At 36.2% G+C, this 13,776-nt stretch overlaps 1 protein-coding gene across 16 annotated transcripts in view; it reads right to left on the reverse strand.

The window, feature by feature from the left end:
* MCTP1 (multiple C2 and transmembrane domain containing 1) overlaps positions 1-13,776 on the reverse strand; it is a 483,190-nt gene that overhangs the window by 317,853 nt on the left and 151,561 nt on the right. The window contains exon 1 of one of the 16 annotated variants that reach the window (XM_045512530.2): positions 3,995-4,201. The exons of the other annotated variants lie outside the window; for them this stretch is intronic. Coding sequence (XP_045368486.2) covers positions 3,995-4,051 — 57 coding nt within the window. The 5' untranslated portion in view covers positions 4,052-4,201. Of the gene's footprint in view, positions 1-3,994; positions 4,202-13,776 lie in introns of those variants that run through there. 16 annotated transcript variants of the gene reach the window in all.

Consider the following 13,776-nt stretch of genomic DNA (forward strand, 5'->3'; position numbering starts at 1 on the left):
ACCAAGCACCTATAGGTTATGTGGGATTGTCGTCTAGCACCAAAGTGTTTTCTCAAACACTATAAATAGGGAAGCAAAATCCAAAGAAGACATGGGCTTCCCTGTCACTGCCAAAACCAAAGGAGAGGCCAAGAGTACCAAGAAATACTGCTTCCTCCCACCACACTCCTACAGCCCAGAGCTCTGTCCCTGAGACCACACGCTAACCCACTGCACTTATATTTAGCAAAGTTTTTAAAGATTTTTACCTATTTATCTCATTGTTTTCCTTTATCTCCTAATAGCTATACAGCAGATTCATATAGTTCTTGGAATCAAAGTAAAGATGAATTTTATTACAAAGCAGGACTAGGATTTGTTCATAAGATAGCATGATGTTAAATTCCACTTACTGACTGAAGCTATGAATTGGAGCACAGGAAATGAAGATACTATACACTCTTTACAAGAGTTACATTTTTTAAAGAAATGGTGACTGCATTTTGAATTCTTAGGAATAAGATATAACCCTTATTAATACCAGTAACACAAAAAACCCTTTAATTAACCTGCCTTCTAATTTCAGTGTTAAGATGCTTTAAAGAAAAATTTTCTTTATGAACCTAATGTGCTCATTAGTATAGTAGAATATGTCATTAACTTTTATAATTATGACAAGTCATCTTTCTCTCATCTCATCTCTCTGAAAAAACTATGCTCGATAAATGTAAAATAGCCAAATCAATTCTAACAGAAATGGTTGGAAGTTCATTTGTTGTTTAAATTTTCCTAATCTCTTTTTAAGGGTAAGCTTTTGGGGAATCTCTTTTTTCTAACCACTTTCAACAAACATCAAAACGATCTACTATACTGCCTATAGTTTTAAAAGCTACAAAATCAGTCCCCATTCATTGTACACGTTTACTATTTTGATTCAACTCCCCAGAGTAAGGGCTTGGATACTTCTACAGTTGCAATAGCTAAGAGACTCCAAGTATCAGATGTTAGAGTTTGATAATCACCCCACAAATCCCTGCTCTATTTATCTAGATCCAACAAGACTTCTCAGCCCACAAAACCTGTGGACGTGCCAATATGTCTTCCGTAAAACATTCTCCAAGGATATAGGAACATAGTATCTATTTCTTAAAACAAACAAACAAACCCTAAGAGTAGGATTCAAGAAACAGCTAGTTTTCTGATCAATTTCTAGCTAACTGGGAGTACAAAAAGAATCAGGTTTAGGTCTTGATTCAGATACTAGCTGGGTAAAGTTAGGCGAGTTCCTTAATCCTTCAGGACCTTAATTCCTTTCTTTTTGTGAAATGAGAAGATACGAGATGACATCTGAGTTCCCTTCCAAACATACAATTCTGTATATCTTACTTTGTGCCAGTGGTATTTATAAGCTCTCTGGAGTTCACAAACACTCTCTCACAACAGTCTTGTGTGATCCTCAGAACTAATTTTCAGAAGGAGGTAGGGGAGTTATCACTACTTATTTTTCCCAATGTGTGTTGCTTTTGACATCCATTAGGATTCACTAGAGACCCTGGGATCCAAAGCACCATCCAGAAAGGTTTAATTTTCAGGAGTAGACAATTATTCTATACAGTAACTTCTTCATACTCTAGTTCCTCACTATGCACCCTTCAAAGCCTTACTCAATAGAAAAATATTTAAAAAGAAAGTCATATGTGCTTTTGCTGATGCAGCCCCTAACTGTGGGAAACTGTGTTGATCTTAAGTTGAAAATAAAATGTTAATTGTCACTTGATAAATATCTTTTGAATGAGGATGAATTTCCTCCAGCTTTGAAATTTTCAGATAGCACTAAGGTTTAGTAAAACAAGGGTTTTATATTTTATTTGTGTAACTTACCTTTGCATAATGTTTTTATGTAAGTTGGAAATTAACAAGTAAGGTAGTTTATAAAAAGGAGACCCTCACTACTAAAAAGAAATATTTTGCATCCAGAATGGAATTCTGAGTGTCTCTGATATCTTGTCAGCTCCCTCACTTCAAGAAGACACAAAACTCCTCAAAAATCTGTATAAAACCTTGCACTTAATAAAACTACAACATGTGATATTTCATCTTTGCAACAATTCTGTAAGGTAGGTGAGTTTGTCCCAAACAAACTCCCAGTTATTCTTCATCTCAGAGGTCAAGTAATTTTCTGAATAATTAAAATCTAAATGTTATCTAAAACACTCATTTTTGCCATTTTAACGAACCTCTTTTTGACCTCTTTCCTCACCAAAACCATTATGAGAGGTGAGAAACAGAAATAGTATACTATTTGTGTTTGCTCACTTTCCTTCTCTCCCCCACCCTTTCTGGAGGTGCAAAGAAGCAGGAGAACAGACAAAGGATGGGGAAAACAGAGGAGAAGGCGAAACAATAATCTAATCAAGCAATTTCCAGTTGGCTATATATCATAAATAATTAAGTTTATATTGGAAACACAGCATATTATAAAAACTTGATTTTACAACATTTCATCAGTCTGAGTTTTCTTTCATAACAACAGATTGGGTGGCCATTACAATCCATAATTAAGAATCTGAAATAATGTCAATTATAATAAGACATGCTTTTGTCTTGATGTAGATGTATTACATTCTTTCTTTTCATTGGCATTTAATAATTCACATACAGCATAAGGAAAAAAGTCTCAAGCAGATTATTTAGCTATCCAGAATAGCTCCTTTCCTGCCCAGGCAGAAAAGCAGTTTGATACATATCAAGCATCTGAATTGTCTATTTATTATATCTTATAGTCTAATCTTTTGGTATATGTGCCTTTTCACCATGTGAGATCCCAAAGGCACTCAGAGTGCTAAGTCATTTTCTTTAATGTTTTCTAATCGGAATATTGCCTTCAAATATGTTTGGAAGTTGAATAAATTTTAATTTCTGCTTCAAAGAAGAGGAAAACTACATGCTTTCCCTTCAACTTTAGCAAAAACATGATGTATCTAATGGAAAGTAATCTCTATGTTGCAGTTAGACTAAGAGTTTTGTAATGGACATAATTTTGAATAGAAATGAAACAACTTCTAAGCATAACAGTGGGTGAATGAAGAAAAAGTATTAATGACAACTGTCATTCAACATACAAAACCTCCTCAATTCATCAGTATCTCATAAATTCACAGCTGTAAGTCACAAAACCGAATTAACATTTTCTCCCTAAAAAGAATTCAAAGGCCTTAAATATGAGTGTCCAAAGTTATGTGACACCAGACACACTGTTGGCTCTGATTTGACATCATTTCTTTAATCAATAAAAAATCAAGACAGCATTCCTATCTTCCACCCCAGCCTTTCCATAGTAAGCTTCAAGAACCGGAAAGGCAAACCTCTTGTTCATTTCTATATCCCCAGATTTCTGTCTCCATACAACTTAATATACGAGTTTCTCCAACAACAACTGAGGAACTGGGCTTATGATAAACTCATACACATTTTGAAACAAACATCCATCAGAAGTTTAAAAATACGATGGCCTTTCACTTAAATGGAAAACCAAACACGAAAGGGCAAAAGACTCCCTACTTTTCAACTTTCAAAAATTACTGAGACCACTTTTTATCTGTAATAGAGGAACACAGCTGTTAAGCTACCATTACTTAGAATAAAACCCAAGCATAATCATAATCATATGAATTTATGCACGTTTCACCTTTAACGGAGATAATAGAGAAGCAAAAAGAAAAAAAAATCCTTAAGGGAAAAAAAACTAAAACAATATAAAATATCTCCAATGTTTCCACATCTCAAGCACTACATTTTTCATTAAAACGTATCATAAAAGCAGTATCAACCTATTAACTTAAGTATTTCACAAGTGGATTGTACCATACATTTAAAATCTCTTGCGTTAGAATCTCATACACCACCTTCAATACCCTGTGAGAAGGCATTTTCTGAGGCAAGATCACATCCTACAATGGCTACATTAGTTAAAGGCTGCCACAATACCATGAGTAAACCAAAATATGAAGCTCACCTTATTATAAATAACTGGCAAATTGCAGGCACTTTTCAGCTTGCAGCTATCTAGCATAGTTGATTAGAAATAAACAAACCATCTTTCACTCCAGTGACAGAACTGCATCTTCAGATTTGGCTTTCTTTCCCAAATCCCGGCAAGAGAGGCTGTTCACCTCCAAGGGCTAGTAGCAGCCTCTTCGCAGAGAGCACTTGCTGCTCTCAACTGCAGCGACTTAGAATGAAAGTAAGAGGAATCCGTGATGTTTAAATACCATTGCTTCACATTCACAGGATATGACTCAACTCTCTCTCAAACCAGTAGGGATAGAGTTTCCCCTCGCAAAACTGTTAGATTATATAACAAACATCACATTTGGGGACCTAAAACGTTTACAAACTAAACCCGAACATTTTCACCTGCTAAATCACACGTGCATTTTGAGTAATCAACTTCTTCCCCGTGGCAAACGGAAATTCAAATAACAACACGGCACAAAGAAAAACTATTCTGCTTGCTCTCCGCAGTGAATTAATGTAATGTTATTAAATGTGTGTGATCTTGCCAACATCCCTCTGACAGAGATATAAAAAGAGGCACACCAAAGTCACTAACAGTCCATCAGTGCAAAAACAGTGTAGGATAAAACTATTTTAACATGAAAGAAGTGGCAATTCCACAAAGCACAATAGAATCTTCTTCACTAAGTAGAGAATGGAAATAGATCTTTGTGATTTGCTGTCGCTGATTCCCACAGAAATCCGGTCCTACGCTGTCATTACCCTGTGATGCTAGCGCTGCCTACCTCTCCAACTCAGAGCCTTCCTTAATCTGTTTCATGAACATTTCTAAGGGAACATGACTAATGACACAACTCCACTGGAAAATGTGGCAATTTTCTGTACTTTTTCCACCACCCAATACCTCTTAACTCTGAGCTGTATTGAGCTTGATCACACATTGAATTATCATACTTGGACATCTCAGTCAATAAATATTACAGGCTTAGATCCTTGGAGAAAAATCTGCTACATAAATTCAACCACGATGACCATCACCAAGGACAAAAAGATGAAAAACCACATGTCAATAATAGCAAATAGACTGAAAGTATCTAGACCAGGACTGTTCAACAGAAATAGAAGATGAGCTACAAATGTAGTTCTAAAAATTTTAGTCCTCCCATTAAAAAAGGAAAAAGAAACATGTAAACTTAATTTTAATAATCTTTACCCTAAAATATATTGAGTACTATAATTTCAACCTATAATTAATATAAAGTTAATTAAATATTTCATAATTTTTGTACTAGTCTTGGAGAGGTAATAAATATTTTACATTTATAGCACAGTTTAATTTGCACTACCTATATTCCAGTACTCACTAGCCCACTATGGTTAGTGGCTACCACACTGCATGACAGATCTAGAGTTTGGGATTCATTCTTCATCTTCAAGCTGAAGTTCAAAAGTTCTGTCCTCAGAGAGGGCTTCTTTTACCTCCTTACCTGAAATGACCTTCCCCAATTACTTTCCATCTCATGATCCTTTGTATTTCCTTCATAGTACATCACAGCCAGGAATATTCTTCCTTATTAATTTGTTTACTTATAGTCTGTGGCCCCTAACAAGAATGTAAGAAACCTGAGGGCAGGGATCTTGCTGGAGTCAATCTTTATCCTCAGCCCCTGGCATGATGACCAGTCCATAGCAGAATTTAATAAGCAACATTTAATAAATGAATAAATAGGATAAAGCATTTATACAACAGTTTGGCAAATAATAGAATATTAAGAAATGTGTTTTAAAACTAGGTATCTATCATGTCTTTGATACGATCTATCATATTGTGAATATTTAACAAATATATTGGCTAACAATTTCCTGAACTGAAAAATTTGTCTCTTTTTCATAATGTTCATAATCTCCAATCTATAACATGCTTTTTTTTCATATACAACATTATATATAAACAATATACTTGTTTCATTACTCTGGCAAAAATGTGAAAAGATACTTATAAAAATACTTTGGTCCTTATGACATAAATCTGGAAACCATTAGTATATCTATTTATATTCTACTCACAAAAATATAAAGTATTATCTATGAGACATTGGTAATGACAATGATATATTTGCCCGACCAGCATAGGTGCCTCCTATTTCCAGTTATCATAATCCTGATTTTTATCTGGCAAATCACCCCAACCTCCCTCCCTCTCAATCCATGGGCTCTGTCATTACACTGATCACCCCAGAAGTGGACATATGACCCAGGCCTGACCAATCAGTGTAAACTATCCAGAGCGACAGTGATGGGGGTCAGTGATGATCACATGACCCAACCTAGTCTATTAAGAGCCAACCCCTATACTTTTGCTGATTTGGGGAGAGAGGCTTTTAAGTTTGTAGAATATAAGCCTGGAACTGCTGGTTAACATATTTGCTACCACATGAAGTGAGGCTATATGCACATGAAGCCAACCAAGAGAAAACAAAGTCAAAGGTGAGAAAGGCAGATTCTGGACAACACTACTGTAGTTCCTAGATCTGGCCATTCACTAAGTCATATCTGGTCTATGATTTAATGATGGATGTACTAGAACATTCACTGCAGAATTTTTTGTAATAATGAAAAACTGGAAACTTTGCAATGGGTCATGAACAGTGGAACAGTTAAATAAAGAATGAGTTAACTATACAAGGAATATTATGTAGCTGATAAAAATAGGCTGTCTAGTGCACTGACATGCAAAGCTTCCTGAAAGATGTTAAATGGAAATAACACGTTGTAGAAAAATACATTATCCCAGTTAGGGGTACATAAATTTTAATATATAAAGTCATTGAAAAGGACTTGGATGACTGCACACCAATTGTGCACAAGTGGTTATGTCTGGGAAAGCGGTTTGAAATGAGAGAGTAATGGGGAACAAAGAAAGAGCCAACCATTTTCCTCAGTGTATTAACTATTGAATAAATCTCATAAAATGAAAATGAACACGTGTACTCCTGAGGTAATCTGAAAAGAACAGGTTACTTCTTTCAAGTAAAATAACAATTTGATATTTTATATTTCTCTATTTTGCTACATTAAACTCACTCTAAGTAGATTACTCTTATCTATTATTTTTTTAAAACAATGTAACAAAAAATGACAGTACTCTTCTCTGCCCCACTCTTTCCTTTCTTTACCAGCCCAAATGTATGTATTGTCTAATTTTTCAGTCTGGCTAAAAGATATGTCATGATGGAGACACAGACAGGACAGAGAGAGATAAAAACAGGAAAGAGACAGGAACCGACAGCAAGCTACATGAGAACCTCCAGTGTACCTTCTAAGATTAACGAAGGTCTTTGGTTTTTTGTTTTTTTTTTTCTCTTGGCCTCCTGGATGTTCTTTTATTGACTTCATAAAAATACAGCTTGGATTTACTCAACCATCAACAAATCAACAGCCAAATATCTATAATAATATACTTTATACTAATTTAGTTAGTCGTGGGTCAGAGTAACTAAACCTGCTTATTATGAACTCACTGAAAAACTTCTGGTCTCTGAATTGGGCACAATTGCTTTCCTAATTAACATAACATCTAAGCCTTTTGTTGGTTTTCTGGCTTGCTCTAGTCCTCAAAAATCTTCACATTATCTTAGATATGTTCATACCACCTCATGCTTTTGTATTCCTCTAGATTTCCACAGTATTCCCTCCTTAAAAACCACATAGCTAAAGATGCTCAGAGCCTGAGACAGAAGTCAAGACCCTTCTTATGTTTAGTAAAGTTAATCGGAATTGGAATTTACACAGTGCAGACATACTGATGAGTTTGTCAAGCAGTGAGTACTGCTCTATTTTATTCTCAAAGCCCACTTATCCTGATAACTTCAACCTCCTACAGAATCTATTGACTTTCTCCTTCCATTATTCTTGCCTCCGCTTAAACTCTTAACATTATAAAAATTTGTTTCAGATTTTCCAGAAGAAATAAAACATTGCAGATACAATTGAAGCCCCTGTATACCCCTGTCTATCCCATCCCCTTCCTTTTGCTCCTAAGGATTATCTTTTACCATTCCCATACATCTTTTTATATTTTTATTAAATATGTGTTTATCCACAAGCAAGATATTTATATGTTTTAAGCTTCGAAAAATGGTATTATGGTATATAGATGCTTTAATTTTGTTGTTGTTGCTTAGCATTATCTTAAGATTTTCATGTAGCTCTACACAGTTGATTCTTTTTAATTGCTGTATAGCATGCCAGTTCATGAATCCATTCTCCTGTTGGTAGATTTCGGTTGCCTCTAATTCATTGCTATCATTAAACTACCTCTTAATTCTAGTGCATGTGCAAGATTTTCAAGATGGATAAATGGAGAAGGAATTGTAGGGTCACAATATGCACAGCTGCACCTTTACTGGAAATTGCAAAGCTGCATCTCAACATAATTAGACTCATTTACAATTCAACCAGCAGTGAGAGTTTTCACTACACTAGATTCTCCCACTAGATCTCCACAGTATGGATAGTCTAGATGCTGACATTTTTGCCATTTTTTTGTGATTGGTAAGGAATGTCAGTGTTTTAACTTTGTTTTCCCTGATTACTACTGAAGTTGAGCATCTTATCTATTATTGGCCTCTTTCCTATTGGGTTGTGTTTTACTTAGTTTTGAGAGGTCTTTATATATTATAGTTCAACTCCTTTGTCAATTATATAAGTTTTAGATATCACCCTTCAGCATGCGGTTTATTTTTATCATTGTTTATAATACATTTTGCTATTACTTTAAAGTTTATGGTTTGTTTTTTAATTTAAAACTTAATTTTTTTCAGCTACTTATCTGTATTTCTCAAGTCAAAAATGTGAAAACTAAGTGTTCCTTAGTCATTATTCTGAAGCATTCCAAACAGTAATGTCAGATTGCACATCTAAAGGGAATCTGGGAAGAATTCCTATTTCCAATGAGCGGTTCAGTTCATCAATTACTGAGTACCTGCTATGTGCCTGCCCCCCATTGTGTGAGAGGGCACACACAGGAAGCAGTCCATATAACCAAGAATATAGAGTCTAACTGAAGGAAAAAAACTTCTAGGTGGATAATGATGATGATGATAAAATGGAGAAATAACTATGTGACAGAGAGTGTGCTAATTCATTATTTAATTTAATAGTAGTTTAAGAAAGATGCAGTAAATGTTATTGTAAAGAGATATATACAAGATGCTATGGAAGCAGAGAGAAGAGAATATACCTTGCACCCTAAATATCATCCAAGATACAAAGCAGCCAAATTTGAGACAGTAAAGACTTGTGAGGTATAGGAAGATCTACAGCTGACATTTTTCTTTTCTCAAGCAAATCTATTTTCCCAAATAGATCACTCATAAATTAATTCCAATTTATTTAGAAGATTAATAGGAATTAAGAGGCAGATTATTCATTAGAAAAAAATGCTTCTTTGGGAAACAAATTCATTGTTACAATCAGTAATCCAATTACATAATAACATTTTCTCCATTTATCAGAGACAAAGTTTAAAAAAAAAACAGCGAACAGTTCTTAGGAATCATAACAAATGGCAAAACTTCCTGTATCTGATTACGAATAATTTGTAATATTGAAGCTAAAAATAAGCTCTTATTTTTTAGAGAAATTCCATGGTAAAAACATTTGTAAACAAAACATCCATATTTATCATTTTTGCAAATACAACATTAATATTATGTTTCTTTCAGTGTAGGTAATATCTAGAGACTTTTAAAAAATTTAAAAAATGTGGAACATGAGAGTACTTACTTACTATTCTTCCCCCAAGAGGAAGAAAAGACTCTTGAGCTAGAAATAGAGAAAGGTAGTGAACAACATCACATATTTCCTTAGGAAAGATTAAGGGCTTCCTGCCTCCTTGACGCTATAAGCATTACACTTCAGTCCTCTAACACGGTAGCCCTCTAGGACTTACAGACTCAAATGTGTTTGAAAATTTGCCACTTACAGATGACAGTAAAATGAATCTGGAAATGAGAAAACAAGACGACCATGTGACAATTAAAATTTGAAGTAAAAATTTAGTAGCTCAGAGTATATAGATAAATGAAGGCAAGTTCAGTTGTCAGAATGATGCAAACTAAATGCCTAGAGGCAAGGATGTTACCAGCAGGTAATGCAGATGAATGTCATGGACTGGTGGGGACCACGGTGAACTGAACAAAGGGCAGTATTCAAGCCTCATCTACAGGGGACAGTCTCTACTCAGCTCCAGAGAACCGACCTCATGTGGGAAGCACCCAGCAAGGCCAGATCTCTGGATTTTTCAAGTTTTTCAATTTTACTGCTTACGTGAATACTCCTGATTTTTAAATTGTAGCCTCTATACAGTATAAGAGACAAACTATAGGTTCTGACAGCCAGACATGCCCATGGAATAGCCAGTCTTGGACCTTTAGGCATGACAATAATCTGACTGAACATATTGACACCACCAATAGATAGACATAATCCAGACACAGAAATGGGTACAAAGCAGTCTCAGAAACCAGCATAGGTCATGGTCATTCACACACTGGGAGAGGATGCTCTGGGCTGGTGACATGTCCATTTTTACTGTGTATCTGCCTTGAATACCACTACACCCATGAGTTCAAAATCAAACTGTCCTATGATTCCATGTTCACTGAGCTGCTTTCTGATTTGAATTTGTTATGCTGTTTGCATGACTTCAGGAAGAACCTGCTGTCAATTTGAGGGACTTGAAGAGCAACTGAGCAGCCAAGTCTCCCGTTATAAATTAATAAGTTGACAGCCTGGTTAGATGGGTGGCTTGCCCATAGGCACAAAACGGGCTGGGTAGGAACATGAGCCACCAGGCCCCAGAGTTTCACTTCTCATTGTAAATGGAAACACCGGCATTGGGCTTCTGTACATTAGTCATACGAGCTTTGTTAATATAAGCCCAGCTCTGGGGGACAGATGGGCTCTGGAAGTGATGACAAGTGTGGTTTCTGAGCTCACGAGGCTTTGGGCCAGACCACAGTTAGTGGCAAACTCCCTAACACAAGTCTACCTTGCAAAACCTCTCAGGAGCTTAAGTAATTTATCTCTTACAACCTCACCTACCTTCACTCTGCCCCAATGGCCGCCTCACTCAACGGATCCCTATCTGGTTCTATGAAGGTCCAAAAATGACCTAGAAGTATAAAGTGAAGCAAAGAGGAAACCCAATGAACACGGACAGAATGGTCACAGAAATGAAAATATATTTTTGTAATCACTGGTGCTACAAAGCAGATATTGTGCTATGTGCTTGGTAGGGACAATCCAATTTAACCCTCAGAAACTCTGTGAAGCAAGGCCTACTTTTGGCAGTTATTTGATTTTACAAAGGAGGAAACTGAAGCTTACGGCAATTAAGTAACTTGATCACATGTACACAGCTAACGATTAGCAGAGATGGAATTAGAATCTATACTCTTCAGCAGTACACTCTGTTGTCTGTATACTTTATTCACTTCATTTTTTAACACCAAATGTGCACTATGTACTTATTATATGTCTGGCACTATTCTAAGTACTTTATCAGTATTAACTAATTTCTTCCCCATAGTAACTTTATGAAATGGACACTAAAATACCATTATTCTGACAAGGAGGCTGAGGCAAAGAGAAGTAACCTGCCTAAGAGGATACAGCTGGTAGGTGGCACAACCAGGATTCAAACCCAGGCAGTCTGGCTCTAGAACCCATGCTCTGTCTGGTGCTACTCTCACAACGTTCCCTTGGAAGAAATGATGATTCCAGTTTTAAATGTTCATTTCTGTACTACTCTAAGTACACTTTTTCAGAAGGATGGATAGCAACACAAGGGGGAAAATCTCTCATGTCATACCATTTCTCTTTATTATAGACCACTTAGAAAAACTGCAATTCTTCCATATTTAAGAAATATGGAGCAGGTAACCACTGTAAAATACTACAGGTCTAGATACAATTATTCGTAGGAGATATATCCAAGGAGGGTGACAAATTTAATTCTACATCTTTTTTCCCCTACTACTGCAGAAGAAATTAAAAGGAATACTTTTGATTTGTGCATTTATAAATCCTGGGAAGTAAAGACTGGAATATTTTTGAGAAATCTAAGATGAAGCACATATTCCAGAGTTTAATTTAAAGGTCATTTTCTCTTAGAAACTGAGCAAGCTTAATATCAGAATAAAAGTGCACTGAATATAAAGAAATTGATGTGGATACCGCCTACTTTAAACCAAACTTTCTATTAAACTGAAACTTTCAGGTTCATAAATTGCTGACTTTTATTAAAAATAATACTTCAGAATTGATTTGGTAAAAATAACACCTTCTGACTCATGTTGTAAATCAGAAGGAAATTTTTCTATTTAGATAGTGAGAAAAGGCCTTCATTGGTTCCTATACCACTTAAACAATCCAATTTGGATCATCTCAAGCCAGGGTCTAAAAAGTTAACTCAAAAAGTTAATTCTGAGTTAAAAAGTTAATTCAGGTCTCTTTATGTGCTGGATCTGTTTTGTTCCCCCTATGGTCTCTGCTGTTTGATTCTAGAAACTATATCTTGGGAGATAGAGCCTGCTTCTGAAGCAGCTCATAAACTGGCACTGAACAAAAAGGGACAATATCTACAATCCTTTCTTTCTTTCAGCCCTCTGTTCTCTCCAACAGTTCGATCCTGTTTGCTTCCACAATTCATGTAGTCTGGTCATTAAAACATAGCTTACTCCCCTAGCAGTACTGCCTCCCTAGTTGTACACCACATAGAATTCTCAGCACAGCCCACACTCTAGTCCAGCTCCTGGGGCCCTTTCTTAATTCTCTTCTCATTCTCTCTAGCTACTTCCATTCTTCCTTACATTCTTTCCATTCCACAAGACAATTTTAGGAATTTTAAAGCAATTTTTGAGGCCGTGTTGCAAGGTTCTTAAAAGAGTAGGTTTTAAAATCTGATTACTCCAGCAGGGCAGCACCAGCCCCAGAACTCCTTGGCCTCCACAGCCAGCCACCTCAGGACACAGCCCCACCCACCAGTGGGCCGGCACCAGCAGCACTGGGACCCAAACCTGCCCACCAGAAGGTCAGCAGCCACTGCATGAAACAATCTTGGCAGCCAACCAGGCCAGGGGGCCAGCTCTGCCTACTACCATGCCCACAGTAGTCAGCCTTGCCACAACAGAAGAGCCCACACAGCCCACATGGTGGGGGAAATCCCTAAAGCGTATAGCTCTGGTGACCAGAGAGGAGTGTGCAGCTGGGCCCCACAGAACATTTCCTACATAAGGCTACTTCTCCAAGATGGGGAAACATAAGTGTCCTACCTACTACATAGAAATAAACCAGAGAATAAACAGAGAAATGGGCAAAATGGAGACAGAGGAATATGTTGCAAATGAAGTACCAAGACAAAACCTTAGACAAAAAAACTAAGTGAAGTGGAGATAAGCAATCTGTTTGATAAAGAGTTCCAAGCAATGATCATAAAGATTCTCAACGAACTCAGGACAAGAAGACATGAACATAGTGAGAAGTTTAGCAAAAAATTAGAAAGTTAGAATACATAAAGATGATCCAAACAGAGCTGAAGAATATAATAACTTAAGTAAAACATACACTAGAAGGAATCAATAGTATATTAGATGATATGAAGGAATAGATCAGCGACCTGGAAAATAGAGTGGTGAAAATTACCCAAGCCAAACAGAACAAAAAAATTTTTTTTATGAACATAGTTTGAGAGACCTCTGGGACAACTGTAAATAT

Source organism: Camelus bactrianus, chromosome 3 (genome assembly GCF_048773025.1).
Source record: "Camelus bactrianus isolate YW-2024 breed Bactrian camel chromosome 3, ASM4877302v1, whole genome shotgun sequence".
NCBI classification, from domain to species: domain Eukaryota; kingdom Metazoa; phylum Chordata; class Mammalia; order Artiodactyla; family Camelidae; genus Camelus; species Camelus bactrianus.